Genomic DNA, 20,707 nt, shown 5'->3' on the forward strand with positions numbered 1-20,707 from the left:
TGGTTGCTCTTGCTAAGCACAATAATATTCCCAACTTATTTTCTATTTATGGTTATGGCCGTATTCAGTGACACTGTAACGCTCTTGTCATAGCTGATTCCCCGTTCTACCCTAACAGATTCGAAAAGTTTGGGTCTATTTGTCACTTGCAAGTCTAAGGTGCTGTCTTCACGACTCGTTTCTCACATTAATGGCCCGAGGTGGTTTTTGAGTGAAGCACTTGGACCAGTTTCTCAGGATTCCCTGGCCCTGCCAACAGTCTCAGCCACCTATGTCGCCCACTGCAGAGGTGGCAGGTTAAAGGTTCCACCTAAAACTGTAACATGGCGAGGAAATGCACGCCAGATGTTCTCCGGGTTCCTTACTTTCTATTCAGAGCTCTTCATACACGATATTTCTCGCATCGTCAGTGAGGACTAACCTGAGACGGTCTTTTACTTAATATTCTACAATCCTCCATTCCGAAATCACTGATATCTGGGTAGCATGTCAATAGGAATGGCAAAATTTCAGCTTGGTTCTTGATTGGTGGCTGAGTTACAGTAAGCCTAGTGTGCGAAAGGACCCTGTGTGCCACTGTTCTGAGGCAGCTTTTAGGAAAAGCAGGACAATGCCATTTCACAGACAGTGTTTGAAAGACGTACTCGGCCCTTCTGCCAGTCTTAACGGAAACCGATATGTTGAGCAGACACATCAAAACTGTTTATTCTTCTCGACGTGAAAATTTTCAGTCGATTGCAAACATTTTTATGAGAGTACAACAGGGACATGAAGAAGACTTTTACTCTATTTCAGTTTCTCTACACCTGACTCAACCGATATATTTCTACCTGCTACGCACGTCTCGGGAGAAGGAGCGTGAAAATAAAAATTAAGGAGGGAATGTGAAAATAAAAATTAAGGAGAACGGAGGTCAGTTCTGCTATCACACCGCGACTGCAACAGGAAAAGGCCGAAACAGCTGTGGTACTCAAACTATCCTCCGCCACACACCAGAATGTATCTGAGAAATTATCATTTCAGACTTTCCAAATCGGTAAGTTATTTCAGAAAGGCGTTATCTTGCGAATTTTCAAGCAGTTTTGACACAATGTGGGATGCGTTACATTTTATCTTCATTTGCACAATAGACACGACAGCAGATCTGGTGCAGTTATTGTTTACAAGTTTGAACATAAGGATTTACAGTATTCATGACCAATATTTTGAATTGTGTTATCTGTTTTGCAGGCAAATGGTATGTATAAATTACATTGAAAACGGCCTGCTCTCTCGCAGGCGAATTGTTTGATGTACTGGCTAGCCTGGATTTCGCATCGTGTAGCGTGTACTTCGCATACTTCCGTTCAAAATTTAATTTTTACACAGTTCTGTCGCACTGGACTCAGATTTACGTATTTCGATATCAAAATAAATTTTATCAATTTCTCAGATACCAACCACACAGTTAAAACAACGAGTTTAAATAAATACGAACACGTTTCAAATATATGCCGCTGTGTTTGATAATGCGAAGAACGCAGATGGAGTTCTGGGCTGTTTTCCCTGTGCTGAAGACTGCATACCATTCCAAAGTGTCGTAATAGAGTGCAACTCGCCGTTTTTCAGCAGGATGTAGCGCCGTCACCGCTCGTCGTGAGAAAATCACGCCTGATTGCTGCATGTTGTAGAGGAGTTTGTCCACTTTAATTTTGTGTTGGGTTTTCATCTTTGACAAACACGTAGTCTTTGTCAAACAAAGGAAAATCTCAGAAAAGTCGGAAAATTTTGAGGCTTTCGTTGTGAAGCCGACATACTACAGGCAGGAAGCACGAAATTTGGATTTAGGAGCCCAAAACATGTGATTGTGGAATCGCTGAGAAAAGATCTACTGCAGTTTCTTACCAATTGGTATTTTTTGGTCATTGCACGCAGGGTGGCTCTGGATAGTTACTGCTAGATATTTTACGGTAGGTAACTTACTGTTTCCAGCAATTTGTGATCAGCAGTGTAATTGTACAGTAGTGGATTTCTTTTCCTGTGTATGCACAGTATATTACATTTATTTATGTTGAGGATCAACTGGCAGAGCCTGAAGTATTCATCAATGCCGTGGAGGTCACTCACCAAGTCAATACTGCCTTCTGGCGTCGCTGCTTCCTCATAGAGAATGTTAAGGAGCTTCCGTGTGTAACGCCGCCACATGAGGGCCACAGAAGCTCTTGTTCAGAATGCAGTCTGCCACTTTGGTCACACATGCACGCATGGGGATGCCAAGTCCAATTCTATCACAGCAGAGAGGGGAATGAATGTTCCAAATGTGGTCTGCTTTCAAAACGCCTACAGAGACGCAAAAGTGTAATTTGGGAAACTGCTGTATAATGCCAGTGATGGCTGCATGTCCCACGTGATTGAGTATAATTCCCTGAGAGATGGTAGTTTGTTCTGTAAGAGCAGCAAGGGAGGTGTGTGGGAGTCGAATGATTTTAGATGGTTCTTCAATTCTCTTTATTTGAAGGTGAGCTGGCAAGAAGGCTGCAGATGGTGTGAGCATGATGTGGTGTGAGCACTGCTACAAATGTGACATTACAGTTAAACACAAAAAGTACTTGTGCAGTGCACGCACCGAAGTGAATTCAGTGTGAAGTCGCAAGTGAAGATACATTCTAAGTGAACAGCTTATATGGCAGCAATATGAGTATGGAGCAGTTTGCAGTGATGTAATGTAGCAGCATAGACACTGCCAGCAAATAGTTTGCAGTAATTAGGTAATGTAGTGGACTGGTGCAAAGAACTAACATTAACACACAACAAGCGGTATTCTCGCATTTGTCTCTCGGAAGAGATTGGGTGTTATGTTTCGAAACACAGGCGGTTGTGAGAGACGTCGGCTGTATTCTTGTAAGCTGTTTGAATATTGTATGTGGGACGAGAAACACAAGAGAGAGGGAGAGAGAAGTGGAGATTATTAATGATCGAGTATTTGTCAATTGTTGCTGAGCTTTTGCAGAAATTGCTTGTGAAATGTTTTACAGAGTGAATTCTGGAAAGGAAGGTTTGCCACGTTGGTTTACAGATATTTCCTGTTGTTGCAGTAGTTGTGGTGTTACTCGAGTAATTGTGGACTGCAAAAGGTAGAAATGGATACATAAAGCGTTCCTTTCTTTTTCAATTTTTTATTTGAATACGCTGTACAATGAAGTACATTATGACATTTCCTCCACTGGCAGCATCTCTATGAGCTTCTGATTGTTCTGCCGCGTGGCGATGTCCAGGGGGGTCCTCCCCCACTCATCCGTCGCCCCCCTGTCGGCTCCGGCCCGCACCAACGCAGCTGCCGCTTTTGCGTGGCCACACGATGCCGCGAAGTGCAGCGGCGTCTGCCCCCACCGATCCCTGGCGTTGGGGTCGGATGCCGCAGAGAGCAGCAGCCGCACCACAGCCGCGTCGACTCTCCGTGCAGCCCAGTGCAGGGCGGTCCACCGGCCCCCGTCCCTCGCCCCCACGTCCACCCCAGCCGCCAGCAACAGCCGCACCTCCTTCACCGCCCCTTTCTTAGCCGCCTTTATCAGCCTCCCGCCTCGCTTCTCCTCAGGAAGGCTCCTGCACAAAACATCAACACACTTACTCTCTACTATCGAGACACACACACCAAATGAAAGAAACTGTCACGGCCGCAAAACTGCCAACAATTCTGAATACAATTCTTCCGAGCGACAAGTCACAAATCTAGAAATCTCGCTTCTGCGATACGGGTTAACCAGCGTATTACAGACAGATCCACAGCACTAGCCCATAATCAAAAACTTCAGCCATCTGCCATTAAAAATAGGTGCACTCCATCTCCTAACAAATTCATTTCGCACATTTCCTCAAAATTCACTCCACAGATCCGCCTCCTTTCACCTCGGCATGCAGTTGCTACCCAATCCTTCATCTACATTCAAACACACCCCTAAAACTACTTTCTCTGGGTACCAATTCCGTCTCTCACTTAGGAAGAAAACACTAGAAACTACACGCATCTGTAAGTACTGAAATACAATTTCCTCACCAGACAGCTAAGTGATTCAGACCAGTAACACGGACATTTTCTGACATATCGACATAAAATATAAAAGTCACTGCTTCGTACACAATAAGTTGGTCGACATATTTCAAATACAACAAGGGCACCAGGTCAACTCTCCCTGACACACACACACACACACACACACACACACACACACACATTAACTACCCGCTGCGTAATAATCGTCACATGTGCTCATATAATCATGCATGCAACAAGAGATACATCCACTGGAACATTCATTTCCATCTACTTACACCCTTTGCAACCCACCATATGGTGTGTGGCAGAGGGTATGCTGTACCACTACTATACTCAGTCATGTTAACTTCGTGTAACTTTTTGCAATTTTTGAAAATTCTGGAGACAAACCAAGTTACACACCGCTACAGGCAGCGTAACACTTTACATTTATAGTTAAAAAGGTCTTCGGAACTGTAAACGTACACCAACTATGTTGCTCTCGAGTAAAATTTCTGTTTCAGTAGCAGTAGAAACACTTAAACCGTAACTTTAGACCAGTCTCAAAAAAGTACTGTATTTCCTGTATCTAATGCTGTGCATAAATTTAGATCATGCCAGAAAGAAATCAGGTGTCTGTAAGAAATAGAAACAGACAGTGTTAATTGATTATTGCATGTTCACTTACAAAAATCAAAATACTTGTATAGATCCGGCATTGCTGAACTTGAACCAATGTCACGAGAACCTCTCCCCACAGCTGATGCAGGTCAAAGGCTAATCCCAAGCGAGAGAGCCAATAAGAAGCTTCAAAGGCAAGTGAAATACTAACTAGAAGCTACAGAGGTAATAAAACTGCTGCATCCAATACAAAATAATCGATGAAGGTGGAGCAGCAACCATACGAAACAAAAGTAGTAACTGGTACACATAAAAAGTTATCCTAACTGGCTGCAGTCATTTCCTCTTTCCGTTCCGCTCGCAAATAGAGCGAGGAAAACGACTGCCTGTATGCCTCTGTACGAGCGACAATGCCTCTCGCCCTATCTTCACACGCCTTGTCTCAAGTGTACATTGCCACAACTAGAATTGTTCTGCAGTCAGCGTCAAAAAACAGTTCCCTAAACTTTCTCAACAGAATTCCTCGAAAAGAACGTTGGCTCCCCTCCAGTGATTCTGATTTGAGTTCCTGAAGCTTCTGCACAATACCTCTGCGCCACTCAAAACTACCGGTAGCAAATCTAGCAGCTCATCTCTCAGTCCTTTAGCTGTCTTCCTTTAATTCTACCTGTTGCCGATACCAAACACTCTAGCAGTACTCGAGAATAGGTCGCACCAGCGGCCTACGTGCAGCCTCATCTACAGGCCAACCACACTTTCCTAAAATTCTCCCAACAAACTAAAGTCGACCCCTCGCCTTCCCTACCACAGTCCTCTCACACTAGTTCCATTTCGTATTGCTTTGCGAACTTTCGTTCAGACATTTAAGCGACGCCTCTGTGTCTAGCGGAACACCTCTACTGCTGTACCTCAACAGTACGTGTCTGTTTTTCCTACTCACCTGCATCAACTTACGATTCTCTACATTTACAGATGGCTGCCATTCGTCACACCAAATAGAAATTTTGTCCAACTCGCCTTGTGTCGTCCTACACTCACTCACGACGAGATCTTACTGTACACTAGGGGACAATCAGCAAACAGCTGGAGGTACGTGTCCACCAGATCATTTATGTATACAGACAGTAACAGCGGTCCCACCACCCTTTTCTGGAGCACTCCTGCCTCTGGCGAACACTCGCCACTGAGGACAACATACTGGGTTCTGTCACTTCAGAGCTGAGGTCCACTCACATACATGGGAACCTATTCCATACGTTTCTATCTCCTTCAACGTTCGACTGTAATCCACCGTGTGAAATGCTCTGCGGACATGTACGAATATGTTATTCAGAGATGATCGACAAGCGCACCACATCACAGGAAAATCTGAACAATGCAAATAATTGCGATCTTTGGGGTAAAAATGGCTCAGTCACCTCTATCGCAATCACGGACTGTATTAAAGAGTCGGCACAGAAAGAACTGGGGGCTAATGTTCCCCGTCTCAAAGAAAAGGCTTTTAGTTTACACAAAAGTCAGCCTTGCCGCTATTGGACGCATCAGAAAGGCACCCGAAAATAAACCACGCGGTTTGCCAGAACCGCCAAGAAACACCACTAAGAAATTTGGGGAATAAATCATCATTGCAGGCAGCTTCTCAAACTAGCTAATTTGATCAACCATAGTGACTTTTGTACGCTAAAAAGTAGTGCTGACATTACACAAATTAGTTGTTGCCGTAAAAAAAAAAAAAAAAAAAAAAAAAAAAATTCCTTGCAAGAAAGCTGTTTAGCGTAAGACACTGCATGAAATTCGGTTTACTTGCAACAGACCTCTAAGTAAAGGAAAGGTCTCTCTCGAGAGAAGTCATTACTGACTGGCGATGCAAATACTTGATACAAGTCAGGAAATTAACAGAACTCTTTTCTATCGACGAAACTTGGGTGGTGAAGCAACGACATTCCTCTTAGAAGACTATGACAGGGTCATGACGTTGGCACCAAAATGGACAATATGATAGTGCAAGCAACAGTGAAACCAATACTTGGTTTATTTATTAGTCTACACCAATATCGTCTTCACAAAAATATTTCCCATTACATATTATACATTTATTCCAGTGGTTCTTCCAATGCTTAAAACTGTTCTGGAACAATCCTTACGGTAGCGTTTAGTTCTCTCAGATGTGCAGTTTGAATCTCGTATCTTATGTAAAAGACAGCTCTTTAAGGTTTGTCGTTATTTTTGGGAACAAATGTCACACATGGAGCGAACGTGGGGCCAAGGACATCACTACAGTATTGTTTCTAGCCAAACATGCACAAGCACGCAACGAAGTGTGAGCAGGTGCGTTATCGCAGTGCAGAAACGGTGAACTGTTCCGCCACAAAGCCGGACTTCTTTCCGCGTTGCTTCAAGCCATCGGGGTTGAGCTCGTGAGAAGTTCTGCTTACTGGCCGTTTCATCTTGGGACATGGAGTCGTGGTGCACTGTACTGTTAAAACCGAAGATTACTGTCAGAAACGTAACATTCACATTTCAGTGGTCTTGGCCGTCTGTCACCGAGACGATTGACTGTTGGTTTACGCATCGTTTGGTTTGACTCTCAGTTCGTCTTCTATTATGACCTTCTCGTCATCCTCATCTTCTTCAAAGTGTTTATACCGGCCGTAAACACCTATTTCACTCGTAGTATACTCACCAAAAGCAGTATATAATATTTCTAAAACCGTGATGAATTTTAATCTGTTCTCATAGCGAAATTTAATACAAATGCGGTAATCTGTTTTTACAGTAAACAAATAATCACTGATACTTTTAAAATACCAGTAACCTTTCTAACACCTGACAACACACTAAATAATAGATACGCAGAACGTTGTACACACAATGACAAAAAGGAAGTATGAATCTGAGTAAAACACGTGAAATGGCGAGTTTCCCATTACTTCTGAGCACTACTCGTATCACAAGAATGATTACGCTTCAATCCACCCAATCAAGGGGAACTTTTACCTCTTAGAGGAAACACAATAGAAGCAAGTCTTCAGTTGTCCGGTATAATTACACCCCATTTCGTTTATAATCGCTTCGGAATATATCCATCCATTTAGGAGGGAATTGTAGATGAAAATGCATTCAGATGAACAGGCATTCGGTTCTGACGTATATTTGTAATAGATGCAGCAACCCTGGCTTTTGATTTCTGTTCCTGTGTTTCGGGTGAGGTCTATCGTCTGCTGTCTCGCAGTGGTGCCAACTCTTTTACCTAAAAATGAACGCTGCCCGGATGGGTCTGCACAGTGCGTCGCCACCGATTTAAGGCGCGCGCCGCGGAATCGCCGGCACGGCATTTCGGAACCGAGGCATATAGGAAAAGCAGGCAGGCCATTCCGGCCCCAAGTGAGTAAAAAAACACTCAGACGCCCTCGCGCGCCTTGACGTCACGGAGAGGAGGCTGCAGCGCCGAGCATTCAGCTTTGAGACAGCCACGAGCAAGGCTCGCTGTAAGTGTGCCGTGGCACATTGCATTAATATTGCTCGAACTACGACGGACGTTACGTATCACGCTTTTCCCAAGGATGAGCACTTGCGACATGAATGGATGGTTCGGTGCAAACGCAAGGACAAAGTGAATGTGGAAACTGCACGTGTGTGGTCAGGTCACTATCGGCAAGAAGATTTTGAATGGGATTTGAGAAATGAGTTTCTAGGGTTACCTTCAAGAAAGAAGTTATCACCAGCAGCAAACCCCTGCATAAACATTCCGAACTGGCGTGGACAAGAAATTGTGGAAAGCGGTGATGCAAACGAAAGAGTAAGACGTCTGCACATACATAACACTTTCAATAACAAACTGAAAAATTACCGTAATACAAACGAATTCACATAAATGCAATGTTTCTTGACGCATTGCTATATTGCTTTACGGGAGTGAATGACTCGCTATATTGTACAGGCAATAAATAATGTTGCTCAAGTGTATTTGCTTTTCCTCCTGGATATAACAGCTACATTTGTCTTAGAAATAGCCGTTTTTTTAAGTATTCTCGGTATGTTGACTATTTTAAAGCTAGTATATAGTTCAAATGACAAAATCATCATATTTCCTGTAATCTGTTTACATTTACTTGTGTAACAATAGCTGATGCTGACCAGTTGACTTTGCAGCGTAGTGGTGTGGTTTCTGATTCCCATGTTGGAGGTTATGGGTTCGTATACCTGTATTTCCTCTTACATTGTATTTTTACATTTTATCAAACTAGGCTATTGTAGCCGCTTATGCCGGTGATATTTAATCGCTTTTGTCAATTGATCTTATTTTTAGTGAGAAATTAATGCAGTTGCATAGTACTTGGTCAAAAATTTTAGGAATAGTAGGCTTACTCTGTAAATAATTTGAAGAATAATAAAATTAAAATCGAATTCATTCCTTAGGGATCCGGAAGTCGTGCACAACGCTGTGGAGCAAGAAGTTTGCAAAAGCGAGCTTTGACGGCTTTAGAAACTGTGTCACCGGGGAAAAAAAAAAAAAAAAAAAAAGTCGACCGAACCACACGTACAGATTGCGTTCATGCACCCACTCAAGTAGTGAATAAGAATTTTGAAATTAAGGAACTGAGGCCCGAGATTGAATGTACAGAAAGAAGCGGCACTAAAAAATGTGATGCAGCCTTACGAAGTAAAACGAAAGACCTCCGACGTGTTCTTTCGCTGAAGTGGGCAGAAAAGTCATCTGACGTGAGAGAAAAAAAGTAAATTTGCACAAAAGTGTAAATAGGGTATTGTCAAATTGTTTTACACTGGCGCAAATAAGATGCCTATTAAACGAAAATAAAAGGGTAAAGTGGAATTCAGAGGACACATCCCAGCATTAACTTTAAGAGCTCTGTCACCTAAAGCATACACTTATTTGCAAAAGCGAAAAATTCCTTTGCAGTGCAGGCCAACCCTTCAGAAACGGACAAAGGAATTTAAACACAGATATCCTGCATTTATTGAAAGCCAAGTCACACACTTTTACTACTCGAGAGAGAGAGAGAGAGAGAGACAAGCAGTTCTGACATTTGACGAAATCAATTTTGATGGCCGCACATGTTACGATTCGTCTGAAGACGTGGTAGTCGGACCACATTCCAATGTACAAGTTTGCACGATACGTGGCTTGTGTAAGCAGTGGAAACAACCAGTTTACTATGATTTCGACACTGTGATGACCAGTAATTTGCTTCAGAGCATCATTAAGGTAGTTGAGGAATCAGGAATCGGTGTTGTTGCTGTGACGTGTGATATGGGCGGAAAAAATATAAAGGTTTGGAAGGAACTGTCTGTCGATACAGAGAGAACTTATTTCATAAATCAAGCAGACGACACCACGAATGTATGGGTTTTCTTCGATGTACCACACGTGTTAAAGTTATTACGGAACCGTTTCTTGGATACAGGCATTACGCTACCTGATGGATCCAAAATATCAAAGGCAGCTCTACAGCAACTTTTAAAGCATCAAGAGAGTGACTTAACGATAACACACCACATTACTGAAGCGCACTTAAACATAACTCGACAAGCAAGGCAGAATGTACAGATGGCAGCGCGACTATTTTCACGACAAACAGCTCAGGCTTTGAAGTATGTTCTTCATGAAGACGTTGAAAGGAATTTTATTGAAATCGTTAACAACGTCTTTGATGTCTTGAACTCTAGAGTTCCAAAATATGAATGCTCCCCCTGCATAAAGGCTTTAGAATGAATCTCTGACTTCGAGAAAATGCTTAACAGATTCTTTGATATCTGTCCAGCAATGTGCGTTGGTGACAAAGAAAGAATGTTGCCTTTCCAAAAAGGTTTTATAGCTTCAATAAAATCTCCCTTTGGTCTTTTCGAAAGTCTGAAAAGTATGAAAGTTAGCTATATATTAACTTGTAGGCTGAATCAAGATTGCCTGGGAAGCTTTTTTCCTAGGGTACGAAGATTAGGTATATTTCATAACAATCCTACACCTTTTGAAGTAAGGAACAGGGTAAGTCTCCTTATACTGACAGGTAATGCAAGTGATATATCTCTCTCTGGGAACACGCCGGTTCCTAAAGAATTAAACACGGAGTCTTCCCAGTGTGACGTCGACCCGGATCCTGCATCCCCAAGTTTCATTACCAGTGAGCTCTGTGTGTATGTTGCTGACTAAGCGCCACTATGAGAAATCCCAGAAACTGTGAATGTGGAAGAAAATTTAGTGACATTTAGTAACAAAGGGGAATAACTCTGTAATCTCAGATGTTCTTCCAGATGCGGTAAAATACATTGAAGGCTATATTGCATTTAAGTGCCACAACATTGATAAATCACTAGGCTTTCCAGCAGCAAAAAGTGAAGGAGATCGTGCTGCAGACTGGATATCAATTACATCTCGTGGTGGTCTTTACACTCCAACGCCAGCATGGGAGAACAACAGTGTTGCTGTTTGAAGAAGAATTTGCTGCTTTTCATGGAAATGGAGTGTGTAAAAAAAAAAATCGTAAAAGTCTCTGTGCTCTATTACAAAACAAAAGTTTCCTGAGGTTCATGAACCAGTTATTACTCTGTATGTAAAAACGAGAACATTTGTAAGGATTATGCATCTCAATCAAGAAGCAAAGTTGGAAGCAATGAAGAAATGTGCCGCAAAGAGGAAGCAGTTATGAATTGCATCGGCGTCTGGTAAACGGCAGTAGAAACAGAGTACATTCGTATTTGCTTCTTCATCAAACGAGCGAGTTATTTTTCAACTTATCATTTATTTACTGTTAATGTGTACAAAACCTGTCATGCCCTTGTTTTGACTTGTACAGATGCGTATCGAACGAAAGCAAAAGTAAAGTGAACGAGTAACATGGCACCGAGTCTTTGGTGCGGCGCACTTGCCGTGTAAGCATACGGCTGTGCCGCGCCAGGGTCCTCGTCGTGACGTCATGGCGCTCCACCCAATAGCAAGCATTTTCGCCTGAGCACTGAAAGATAAGAGTGTCATGAACACCAAGTATGTCAGATTATACGCGCCAGATCACACGACGACGTATCATCCAATGTAGTTTGTCCAGTTCATCTCTCTCTCTCAAACAGCCATTCCAAATGTGCCTAGCAGTTGATGGTGTGCAATTTGACTATATTGTTAATTAAACTGTAAAAACACACTTCACTAAGGAATTTATTTAGTTTGTGGATGACAAGGCATCAGTTATTTTGAATAAATGTTTAGCTTATTTAAAATCTATTCCGTCTACGTACAATTTCGAGTAGTTTCTAATTTCTAACTGACAGCAAGTCTTTTGCGTTGCAGAACCGCCCGGGTGCTTCCAGGCAGAGACAGGCTGAGGTGACAGAAGGTCATGGGATAGCGATATCTACACATACAGATGGCAGCAGTATCGCGTACGCAAGGTATAAAAGGGCAGTGCGTTGGCGCCGCTGTCACCTCTACTGAGGTGACTCCTGGGAAAAGGCTTTCCGACGTCTTGATGGCCGCACGACGGGTTTCAACAGACTTCGATTGCGGAATGATAGAGCTTGCCTATGACTTGATATTTTTAAAATGTGCAGTATCCGATGTATCGACATAAAATAAGATACCATTATCTGCTCCCCATGTATCGAGAAAAGGATTGATATATCAGCACAAAGTCATCAACGTGCCTGCCTATAAAAATATGGGCTGCACGTTGTAAGTACACTGCCGGTTTTAGAGCTGTACGTTGGAGTATTGATTTATTATTGGATACTCTGTACATCAACAAGCTATCCCCCTCAGAGCAAGAACTGAACGGGAAACGACGCGCATTCACACCTCCCGATAACCACCGTGCTAGCTACCGTAACTGCATGTAGGTGACACACGGAAAGGTATCTCGTGGGTCCATTGTTCGGTATCGTCACGTATCAGATTTGTCCGCAACACTTCACGTCGACTTCCCTGCTTTTTCGTTTCAGCAAACGCCAGCGACCCTGCAGCTGTAGCGCCAAAACTCTGAGGCGAATCAAAAAGTTTGCCGTTTCTGTTGGTAGCGCGGGGCGCCGATTACGTCAGAAGTTCCCTCAGTCCACTGCAGCGAACAGTATTGTCGTTTAGATTTTTGTTCATTTTCAACGTCTGTTTTTGAAGAATGTCAATGTGAAGAAAGAGCACACTAGTTTCGATAAAAATTGTGTAACGCAACAGGTGTCCTGTTTCTTCGATTTTGAAATCGTCTTATTCCATTCAAACCGCCCCTCCCCCCAGGGCAATGGGTGCCACATATACTTGCCTCACATAGTCAAAATTAAACATTGGACCTGATTAAAGTTCAAAAAGCTACAACACTCGTTTAAACAATGAAAGTAAAATTATGCCTCAGTACAAATTCAAAAAAGCAACTTCAATATTTTCCGAAAACTGTGAAAAAATCTAAATTAGAGAGACTGTCTTTAGTTCGCGTGGCGAGAAGACGTATTTCTAGTGATGCAGTATGTTGTCTGAATAATACACTATTGGCCATTAAAATTGCTAAACCACGAAGATGAAGTGCTACAGACGCGAAATTTAACCAACAGGAAGAAGATGCTGTGACATGCAAATGATTAGCTTTTCAGAGCATTCACACAAGTTTGGCGCCGGTGGAGACACCTACAACGCGCTGACATGAGGAAAGTTTCCAACAGATTTCTCATACACAAACAGCAGTTGACTGGCGTTGCCTGGTGAAACGTTGTGATGACCCGTATAAGGAGGAGAAATGCGTACCATCACGTTTCCGACTTTGATAAAGGTCCGATTGCAGCCTATCGCGATTGCGGTTTATCGTATCGCAACATTGCTGCTCGCGTTGATCGAGATCCAATGACTGTTACCGGAATGTGGAATCGGTGGGTTCAGGAGGGTAATACGGAACGCTGTGCTGGATCCCAACAGCCTCGTATCACTAACAGTCGAGATCACAGGCATCTTATCCGCACGGCCGTAACGGATCGTGCAGCCACGTCTCGATCCCTGCGTCAACAGATGGGGACGTTTCCAAGACAACGACCATCTGCACGAACAGTTCGACGTCGTTACCAGCAGCACGGACTATCAGCTCGGAGACATGGCTGCTGTTACCCTTGACGCTTCATCACAAAATGGCTCTGAGCACTATGCGACTTAACTTCTGAGGTCATCAGTCGCCTAGAACTTACAACTAAGTATACCTAACTAACCTAAGGACATCGCACACATCCATGCCTAAGGCAGGATTCGAACCTGCGACCGCAGCAGTCGCTCTGCTCCAGACTGTAGCGCCTAGAACCGCATGCCCACTCCGGCTGGCGCTGCATCACAGACAGGACCACCTGCGATGGTGTACTCAACGATGAACCTGGGTGCACGAATGGCAAAACATCATTTTTTCGGATGAATCCAGGTTCTGTTTACAGTATCATGATCGTCGCATCCGTGTTTTGCGACATCGCAGTGAACGCACATTGGAAGCGTGTATTCGTTACCGCCATACTGGCGTATCACCCGGCGTGATGGTACGGAATGCCACTGGTTACACGTCTGTCACCTCCAGTTCGCGTTGATGTCACTTTCAACAGTGGACGTTACATTTCAGACACGTGGAACTACCCTTCATTCAATCCACGTGAAACCGTACATTTCAGCAGGATAATGCATGACCGCATGTTTCAGGTCTTTTACGGGCCTTTCTGGATATAGAAAATGTTCGACTGCTGCCCTGGCCAGCACATTCTCCAGATCTCTCACCAATTGAAAACGTCTGGTCAATGGTGGCCGAGCAACTGGCTCTTCACAATACACCATTCACTACTCTTGATGAACTGTGGCATCGTGTTGAAGCTGCACGGGCAGCTGTACCTCTACACGCCATCCAAGCTCTGTCTGACTCAATGCCCAAGCGTATCAAGGCTGTTATTACGGCCAGAGGTGGTTGTTCTGGGTACTGATTTCTCAGGAACTATGCACCCAAATTGAGTGAAAATGTAATCACATGTCAGTTCTAGTATAATATATTTGTCCAATCAATACCCGTTTATTATCCGCATTTCTTCTTGGTGTAGCAATTTTAATAGTCAGTAGTGTATCTTCCAACAGAAATCATAGGGTCAGTATTGCCTCATATATTCCTAGACATCAACAAACTCCAAACAGATATTCCCCGACACCAGCTTCTACGAGTTTTTCCATTATTCTGCAAGGAGCTGATGCAACCCAATGACTTAACTGGTATCTCATTAGTGCTCACACCTGTCACCAACTGCTTTCTTTGGAACTGAAATCTCATATTAGTCTTGAAATGTGAGGGTATTTCGCCTCCCTCATACATCTTACACACTAGATGGGAAAGTTGTGTCATACCAGATGGGAGAGTTTTGCCATACCTTGCTCTCCCAAAACCGTCAGTAGCTCTGAGACCACCACCACCACCACACACACACACACACACACACACACACACACACACACACACACACACATTCTAGACAGTCCTCCTTAGCCATTTTGCACTTTGTCAGTAATTTTTTAAACATTCCTTTTGCCTGCTTTATTTGCTGAATTTTTATAGTTTCTTCTTTTAACAGTTGAACTCAGTAACTCCTGCATTAACCAAGGATTTCTATTTGGCCCTGTTATTTACCTATTTGATCATTTTCTACCTTCTATGAAAGCTACCGATTCATCCCCAAAAACATTATTCTTTGTTTTTCATTGTCCTAGTTTGTTATTGCGTGTGCTGTAAGTCCATTGCTTCCTTCTCTAACAGTAAGTTTCTCACTATTTTCGTTGTAACATAACCTGTTGTGTTTGCATCCTAAACATTTCCCCACTTCTTACCTTTCCAAGTCTTGCATCTCATCCTGACGTTCTATTTTTTTCTGCTTTGTTTCACATTCTCTACGGAGCATACTGATTTTGATATCAGCATGTGCTGCACAATTAATACTATTATCCTGGACACTAAGTATACAATTCGACACTGTCAATGATGTTTTCAGTGTGCATGTAGCACATGTAGGTGTGTGTCATCTTATATTGAGCGTTTTTAAAATTTTTTTACTTGTAGATATGTACTTCCTGTGCCAAATTACGCGTTATTACCCGCATGATTTGTATGCACGAAAATTGAAAAATTTCTGTTTGTTGCCTGCTCCTGATATAGTTTCAACACTAATTCTCTGTGTCTTCCATGACTGCCAGTCGAAATGGGTGTGCTTCTGTTGCCTGCCTGAGTTGCAGGAGTGTTTTAAATGTTCAGTGGATTCCAAAGTCGATATCTGCAGCTGATTATCTTGGTCAATCAAAGCAGAAAGTACTTGAATCTCTATACAGGAGGGAATCAACATCTACATGGTTACTCTGCAATTCACACTGAAGTGCCTGGCAGAGGGTTCAATGAACCATTTTCATACTACTACTCTACCATTCCACTCTCAAATGGTGCGTAGGAAAAAGGAACACCTCAATCTTTCCATTGGAGCTCTGATTTCTCTTATTTTATTATGTTTATCATTTCGCCCTACATAGGTGGATGTCAACAAAATATATTTTATCGGAAGAGAAAGCTGGCAATTGAAATTTCGAAAACAGATCTCGTCGCAAAGAAAACCGCCTTTGTTTCAGTGACTGCCACACCAACTCGCGTATCGTATCAGAGACACTCTCATCCATATTGCGCGATAACACGAAACGAACTGCCCTTCTTTGCACTTTTTCGCTGTCCTCCGCCAATCGTACCTGGTAAGGATCCCACACCGCGCAGCAATATTCCAGCAGAGGACGTACAAGTGTAATGTAGGCTCTCTTTGGTAGGTTTGTCGCATCTTCTAAGTTTCTGCCAACAAAGCGCAGTCTTTGTTTCGCCTTTCCCACAATATTATCTACGTGGTCATTCCAATTTAAGTTGCTCATAATTGTAATTCCTAGTTATTTAGTCGAATTGACAGCCCTTAGATTTGTGCGATTTATCTTATATCAAAAATTTAGCGGATTTCTCTTAGTACCCACGACGATGACCTCGCACTTTTCTTTGTTTGGTGCCAATTGCCACTTCTCGCATCATAAAGAAATTCTCTCTAGAACATTTTGTAATTGCAATTGATCGTCTGATGATTTTACTGGAAATTACAGCATCTTCTGCAAACAGTCTAAGGGGCAGCTCAGATTATCACCTAGACCCTTTATGTAAATCAGGAACAGCAGAGGGCCTATGACACTACCTTGCGGAACGCCGTATGTGACTTCTATTCTACTCTATGATTTGCTGTCTATCATTATGAACTGTGACATCTCTGCGAAGAAATCAAGAATCCAGTCACACAATAGAGACGATACTTCATACCTATCAAATCTGATTAATACTGGATGTATACGTGGACAAGGAAAAAATTCCCGGATTTTTCCTGGATTTCCTGCTTAAAAATACACTCTCCCACGTGAAAACACTTTTTCCGTCTTAAGTGACAGTATATTTTCCCTCGGAAGTGCAAAACTTATCAATCCTTTGAATGGTTATGGTTTTGGACATGGGCATAGAATTTCCTGGCACTTTAGAAAACGAAACTCAGGGAAAAAGACACGTTTTGGAAATATCTTTGACGTGCAGCAACATGTACGTTGCGTATTTTCGTATTACGACAGCACACATTGAAATTCCACCAAACACCGCATGTTACTTTCCGAATAACTGAAATCGAGATTGCGATGCGCTTTTGTAAGGCAGTCACAGCTCATGTAACGTGATCTCGCCAGCTGATGACAGCGAGTATTCAGGGCATAGGATGCGTGATGTAGTCAGCCAATAGCAACATCCCTGTTAAGCAGCGGTAACACACAAGTTAATGGCTTACATTAATATACATAGTGTTGCTACAAGAAAAGCACAGCTTCTACATATAATATTGGTCACTAAGGTTAATAAGCTGCAAGAGAAGCTAATCTTTCGATATGATGTTGATTTTTTGCGCGTGTTACACTTTAAGATACATCACACAAATGAGGCAGTAAAATTTTTAATAATGACATAAATGTCTGATCTCCAGGGTTCGAAATTCTTGTAAATGGCTTGTCATCAAAGACTTGATTTTTAAATGGAGTGAAACACACTGTGATTTAAGAATTTCATGGTACATCCTCGCGCATAGTCCAACTTACGTTAAAGGATATTTACTTTGAAAGTAACGCTTTTCAAACCAGCATTCGCAATATTTTTCCACGACCTGCTGGAAACAGGTTCGTTCCGGCAGCTGCCGGAGAGCGCCAGGTAAGAGGCGCCCCGCGCTTGCGCAGCTAACATGACGTAGGAAGCCCGTATGCACGTACGTGTAAAACATTAAAAGATCTTGCATTATGTTGTAAAAGCAGTAAGACGTCACAGGGTACTCCAAGAGATCAGAATTTCGTGAACCATACTAAAATGTGCACATTTAAACTGCAACTTAAAGCGCACATTCGTATGTCCAGATTCAGATGTAAATTTTCTTGGAGTACCAGTACTGCATTATCTCATGTTTGGTTCATTATTATGGCATAATGCCATACGTGCTAGGAGATGAAAACTTGCACTTGAAATGCAGCGACCAGTTGAAACTAGCCAGTACTGTGGAATTAAAAATTTCGTTTCAAATACATTGGATGCCTCTGCAGAAAAGGTTAATAAAAGCCAAATTTCTTTAGCAAACAGACAAAAATAACTTCATTGATCTGCAAGGCGATTTAGTGCTTGTCTGTCAGAAACTTGGAAATAAAATAAAGTCTGAAACTAATAACGTATATCAGCCTTCAGTAATTATGTTAATTTATTTTAATTCACTTGATACCTCCCGGGCCGGCCGAAGTGGCCGTGCGGTTCTAGGCGCTGCAGTCTGGAACCGCGAGACCGCTACGGTCGCAGGTTCGAATCCTGCCTCGGGCATGGATATGTGTGATGTCCTTAGGTTAGTTAGATTTAACTAGTTCTAAGTTCTAGTGGACTAATGACCTTAGAAGTTGAGTCCCATAGTGCTCAGAGCCATTTTTGATACCTCCCGGCCAAAGATATCCGTTTTGCTTTCATTTGACGCGAGAGTAAACGAAGGAGAAACAGCAAAATCACTGTGACGCGAGAGTAAACGAAGGAGAAACAGCAAAATCACTGAACGTTAACACGGGTCACGTGGAGACTACCTACTATAATTCAGACCTCTCTGCGCGTCAGCCTCGGATCTACGATATTTGCGAACCGGGTCAATACTAAAAAAAATCGAATTTTCAAAAGTACCCTATGTGCATCTTGTAAAACACATCATTCTGAAAAATTTGAAACAAAAACACACGTGTTCGAGAAAATATAAGACATGTTAAGTGTGCCAAAGTGCAGTGCCACGCCTCTTCACACAGCGTTCTCTTACTGCACTGCACTGCACGTCACTGCACTTCGCACTGTGGAAATCAAGTGAGTATTTTGTAACGGATGCCATCGAACTACATTCAGGACAGCGAAAATTAAAATGTCCTTTGATTTTAAACAAAATAACCTTGCAATTAATACTGGATGGAATTATTTGTAACCGGAAGAAGAAGAACTCTTCAGAAAATTTGGATTCTTTATTGCCTAATAGCTAATAACTTTCTGTTCTGGGTGACAAAATGAAATATAGGATACACAAAACCAGATAAGACAAGAGACAAGCAAGACAGTACAGATTTCTTCAATCCTTGCATTCTTTCCTCACTAATCTTGCTCTAGCTTTACATGCCGTGCTTTCCTTTCTGCGAAAGAATCTGTTACCTCATCAAAATTCGTCAAATGTTTTGCTACATGGAAAATCGAAATGTCGTTGTCTAATACTCAAAAAGCTTTTAATACAAATAGTACCAAAGACTGGTGTGGTTTCTCGATCTCATTACGTCTATTGTCACTGTTTGCAGGACGAAAGAAAATAGGCCTTTCTAATATTGCAGCAACTGTAACACACACCAAACAAGTGAGATTGTTTTGGTAATAACGGTCATTTTTATAATACGGCAGAATATAACTCGCCAAGTACCAATATTAAATGCCTGTTTGGCCTACTACAAGCTAAAGGCTTTATGTTAGGAAAAAGTTTCATCTTTCATTCATAAGCTCCAGTTTCTTAAGCATGTGCTCGAAAAGTAGAAAAGTAGTAGTACGAAATTTTTGTATAAATTTGGAACTGCCCCATTTCTTCTCCTTCCTCGTTCTAACAAAAACTTCTCATCCCTAATTCTGTAACTATTCCCATCATTGTCAAAGCTCATTCTCCAGTTAACTCTACTAACTCTGCCAGAATCACCGGTTTAGTAATTATCCAGCGATTATTCTCCGGTTAGGCGTTATTACGTGTTCGTACAACGCGTTTTCCGCGCTACTCCCAGAATGGAACTTAAGCGGCTGCTAACCAGGAAATGTACAACTTGCCCTCTAGTTTAGCGACCTGGTCAAAAACTTTCTGTCAAACTTCAATTTTCTTTGATACAGCGACAAGATAATACGTTAATATTTCTTATCTGTTATTCCTGTTAGTCATTCATTTCCACTCTGGTAGTCTGAATCTATGGACGTAGCTATTCGCTCATCATCTGCATACCAGTCAGTCACATACACATACTACATTCACCCGTGCAGCTTTATTCCACTCCGCTCGTGTAGCCCCGTCCCCTTTTGTCTGCAGGAAAGTTTATTTCCAGATGTGACTAGGATTCCACTGGCAGGTACATCACGTACACTATGCACGCATTCAAAAATCAACTTACGATTCATTCAGAAATCAACTTAGAATGTGATCCAAAATGTTCAAAAATCAACACCGATGAGCTTCAAACTCTTTTGAATAATCGATAGACCAATGTGCGCTAGATGCTTTGTGAAACAAGGTTATTTTTCCTCAACACTACGAATTTGCCCCCCCCCCCCCCCCCAACACCGAAATTGGCGCCCGATTCAGATACTCTGGTTTGCTGCGTACAGAACCAACAGCGACATTTCTGTTTCCAGAAGCGGGAGAAGGTACTACTCAGACGCGACTCAAGTGCGCATGCGCGTGATTCCGCTCGTAACTGCTTAAATGAATCTAATGTAAACAGTT

General features: G+C 42.4%; 1 protein-coding gene across 1 annotated transcript in view; it reads right to left on the bottom strand.

Annotated features, from left to right (window-relative positions):
- The window catches only part of LOC124719762, a 38,929-nt gene that overhangs the window by 11,397 nt on the left and 6,825 nt on the right, over positions 1-20,707 (bottom strand). Inside the window, exon 3 of the mRNA XM_047244961.1 lies at positions 3,498-3,582. Coding sequence (XP_047100917.1) covers positions 3,498-3,582 — 85 coding nt within the window. The remainder of the gene's footprint in view (positions 1-3,497; positions 3,583-20,707) is intronic.

Source organism: Schistocerca piceifrons, chromosome 11 (assembly GCF_021461385.2).
Source record: "Schistocerca piceifrons isolate TAMUIC-IGC-003096 chromosome 11, iqSchPice1.1, whole genome shotgun sequence".
NCBI classification, from domain to species: domain Eukaryota; kingdom Metazoa; phylum Arthropoda; class Insecta; order Orthoptera; family Acrididae; genus Schistocerca; species Schistocerca piceifrons.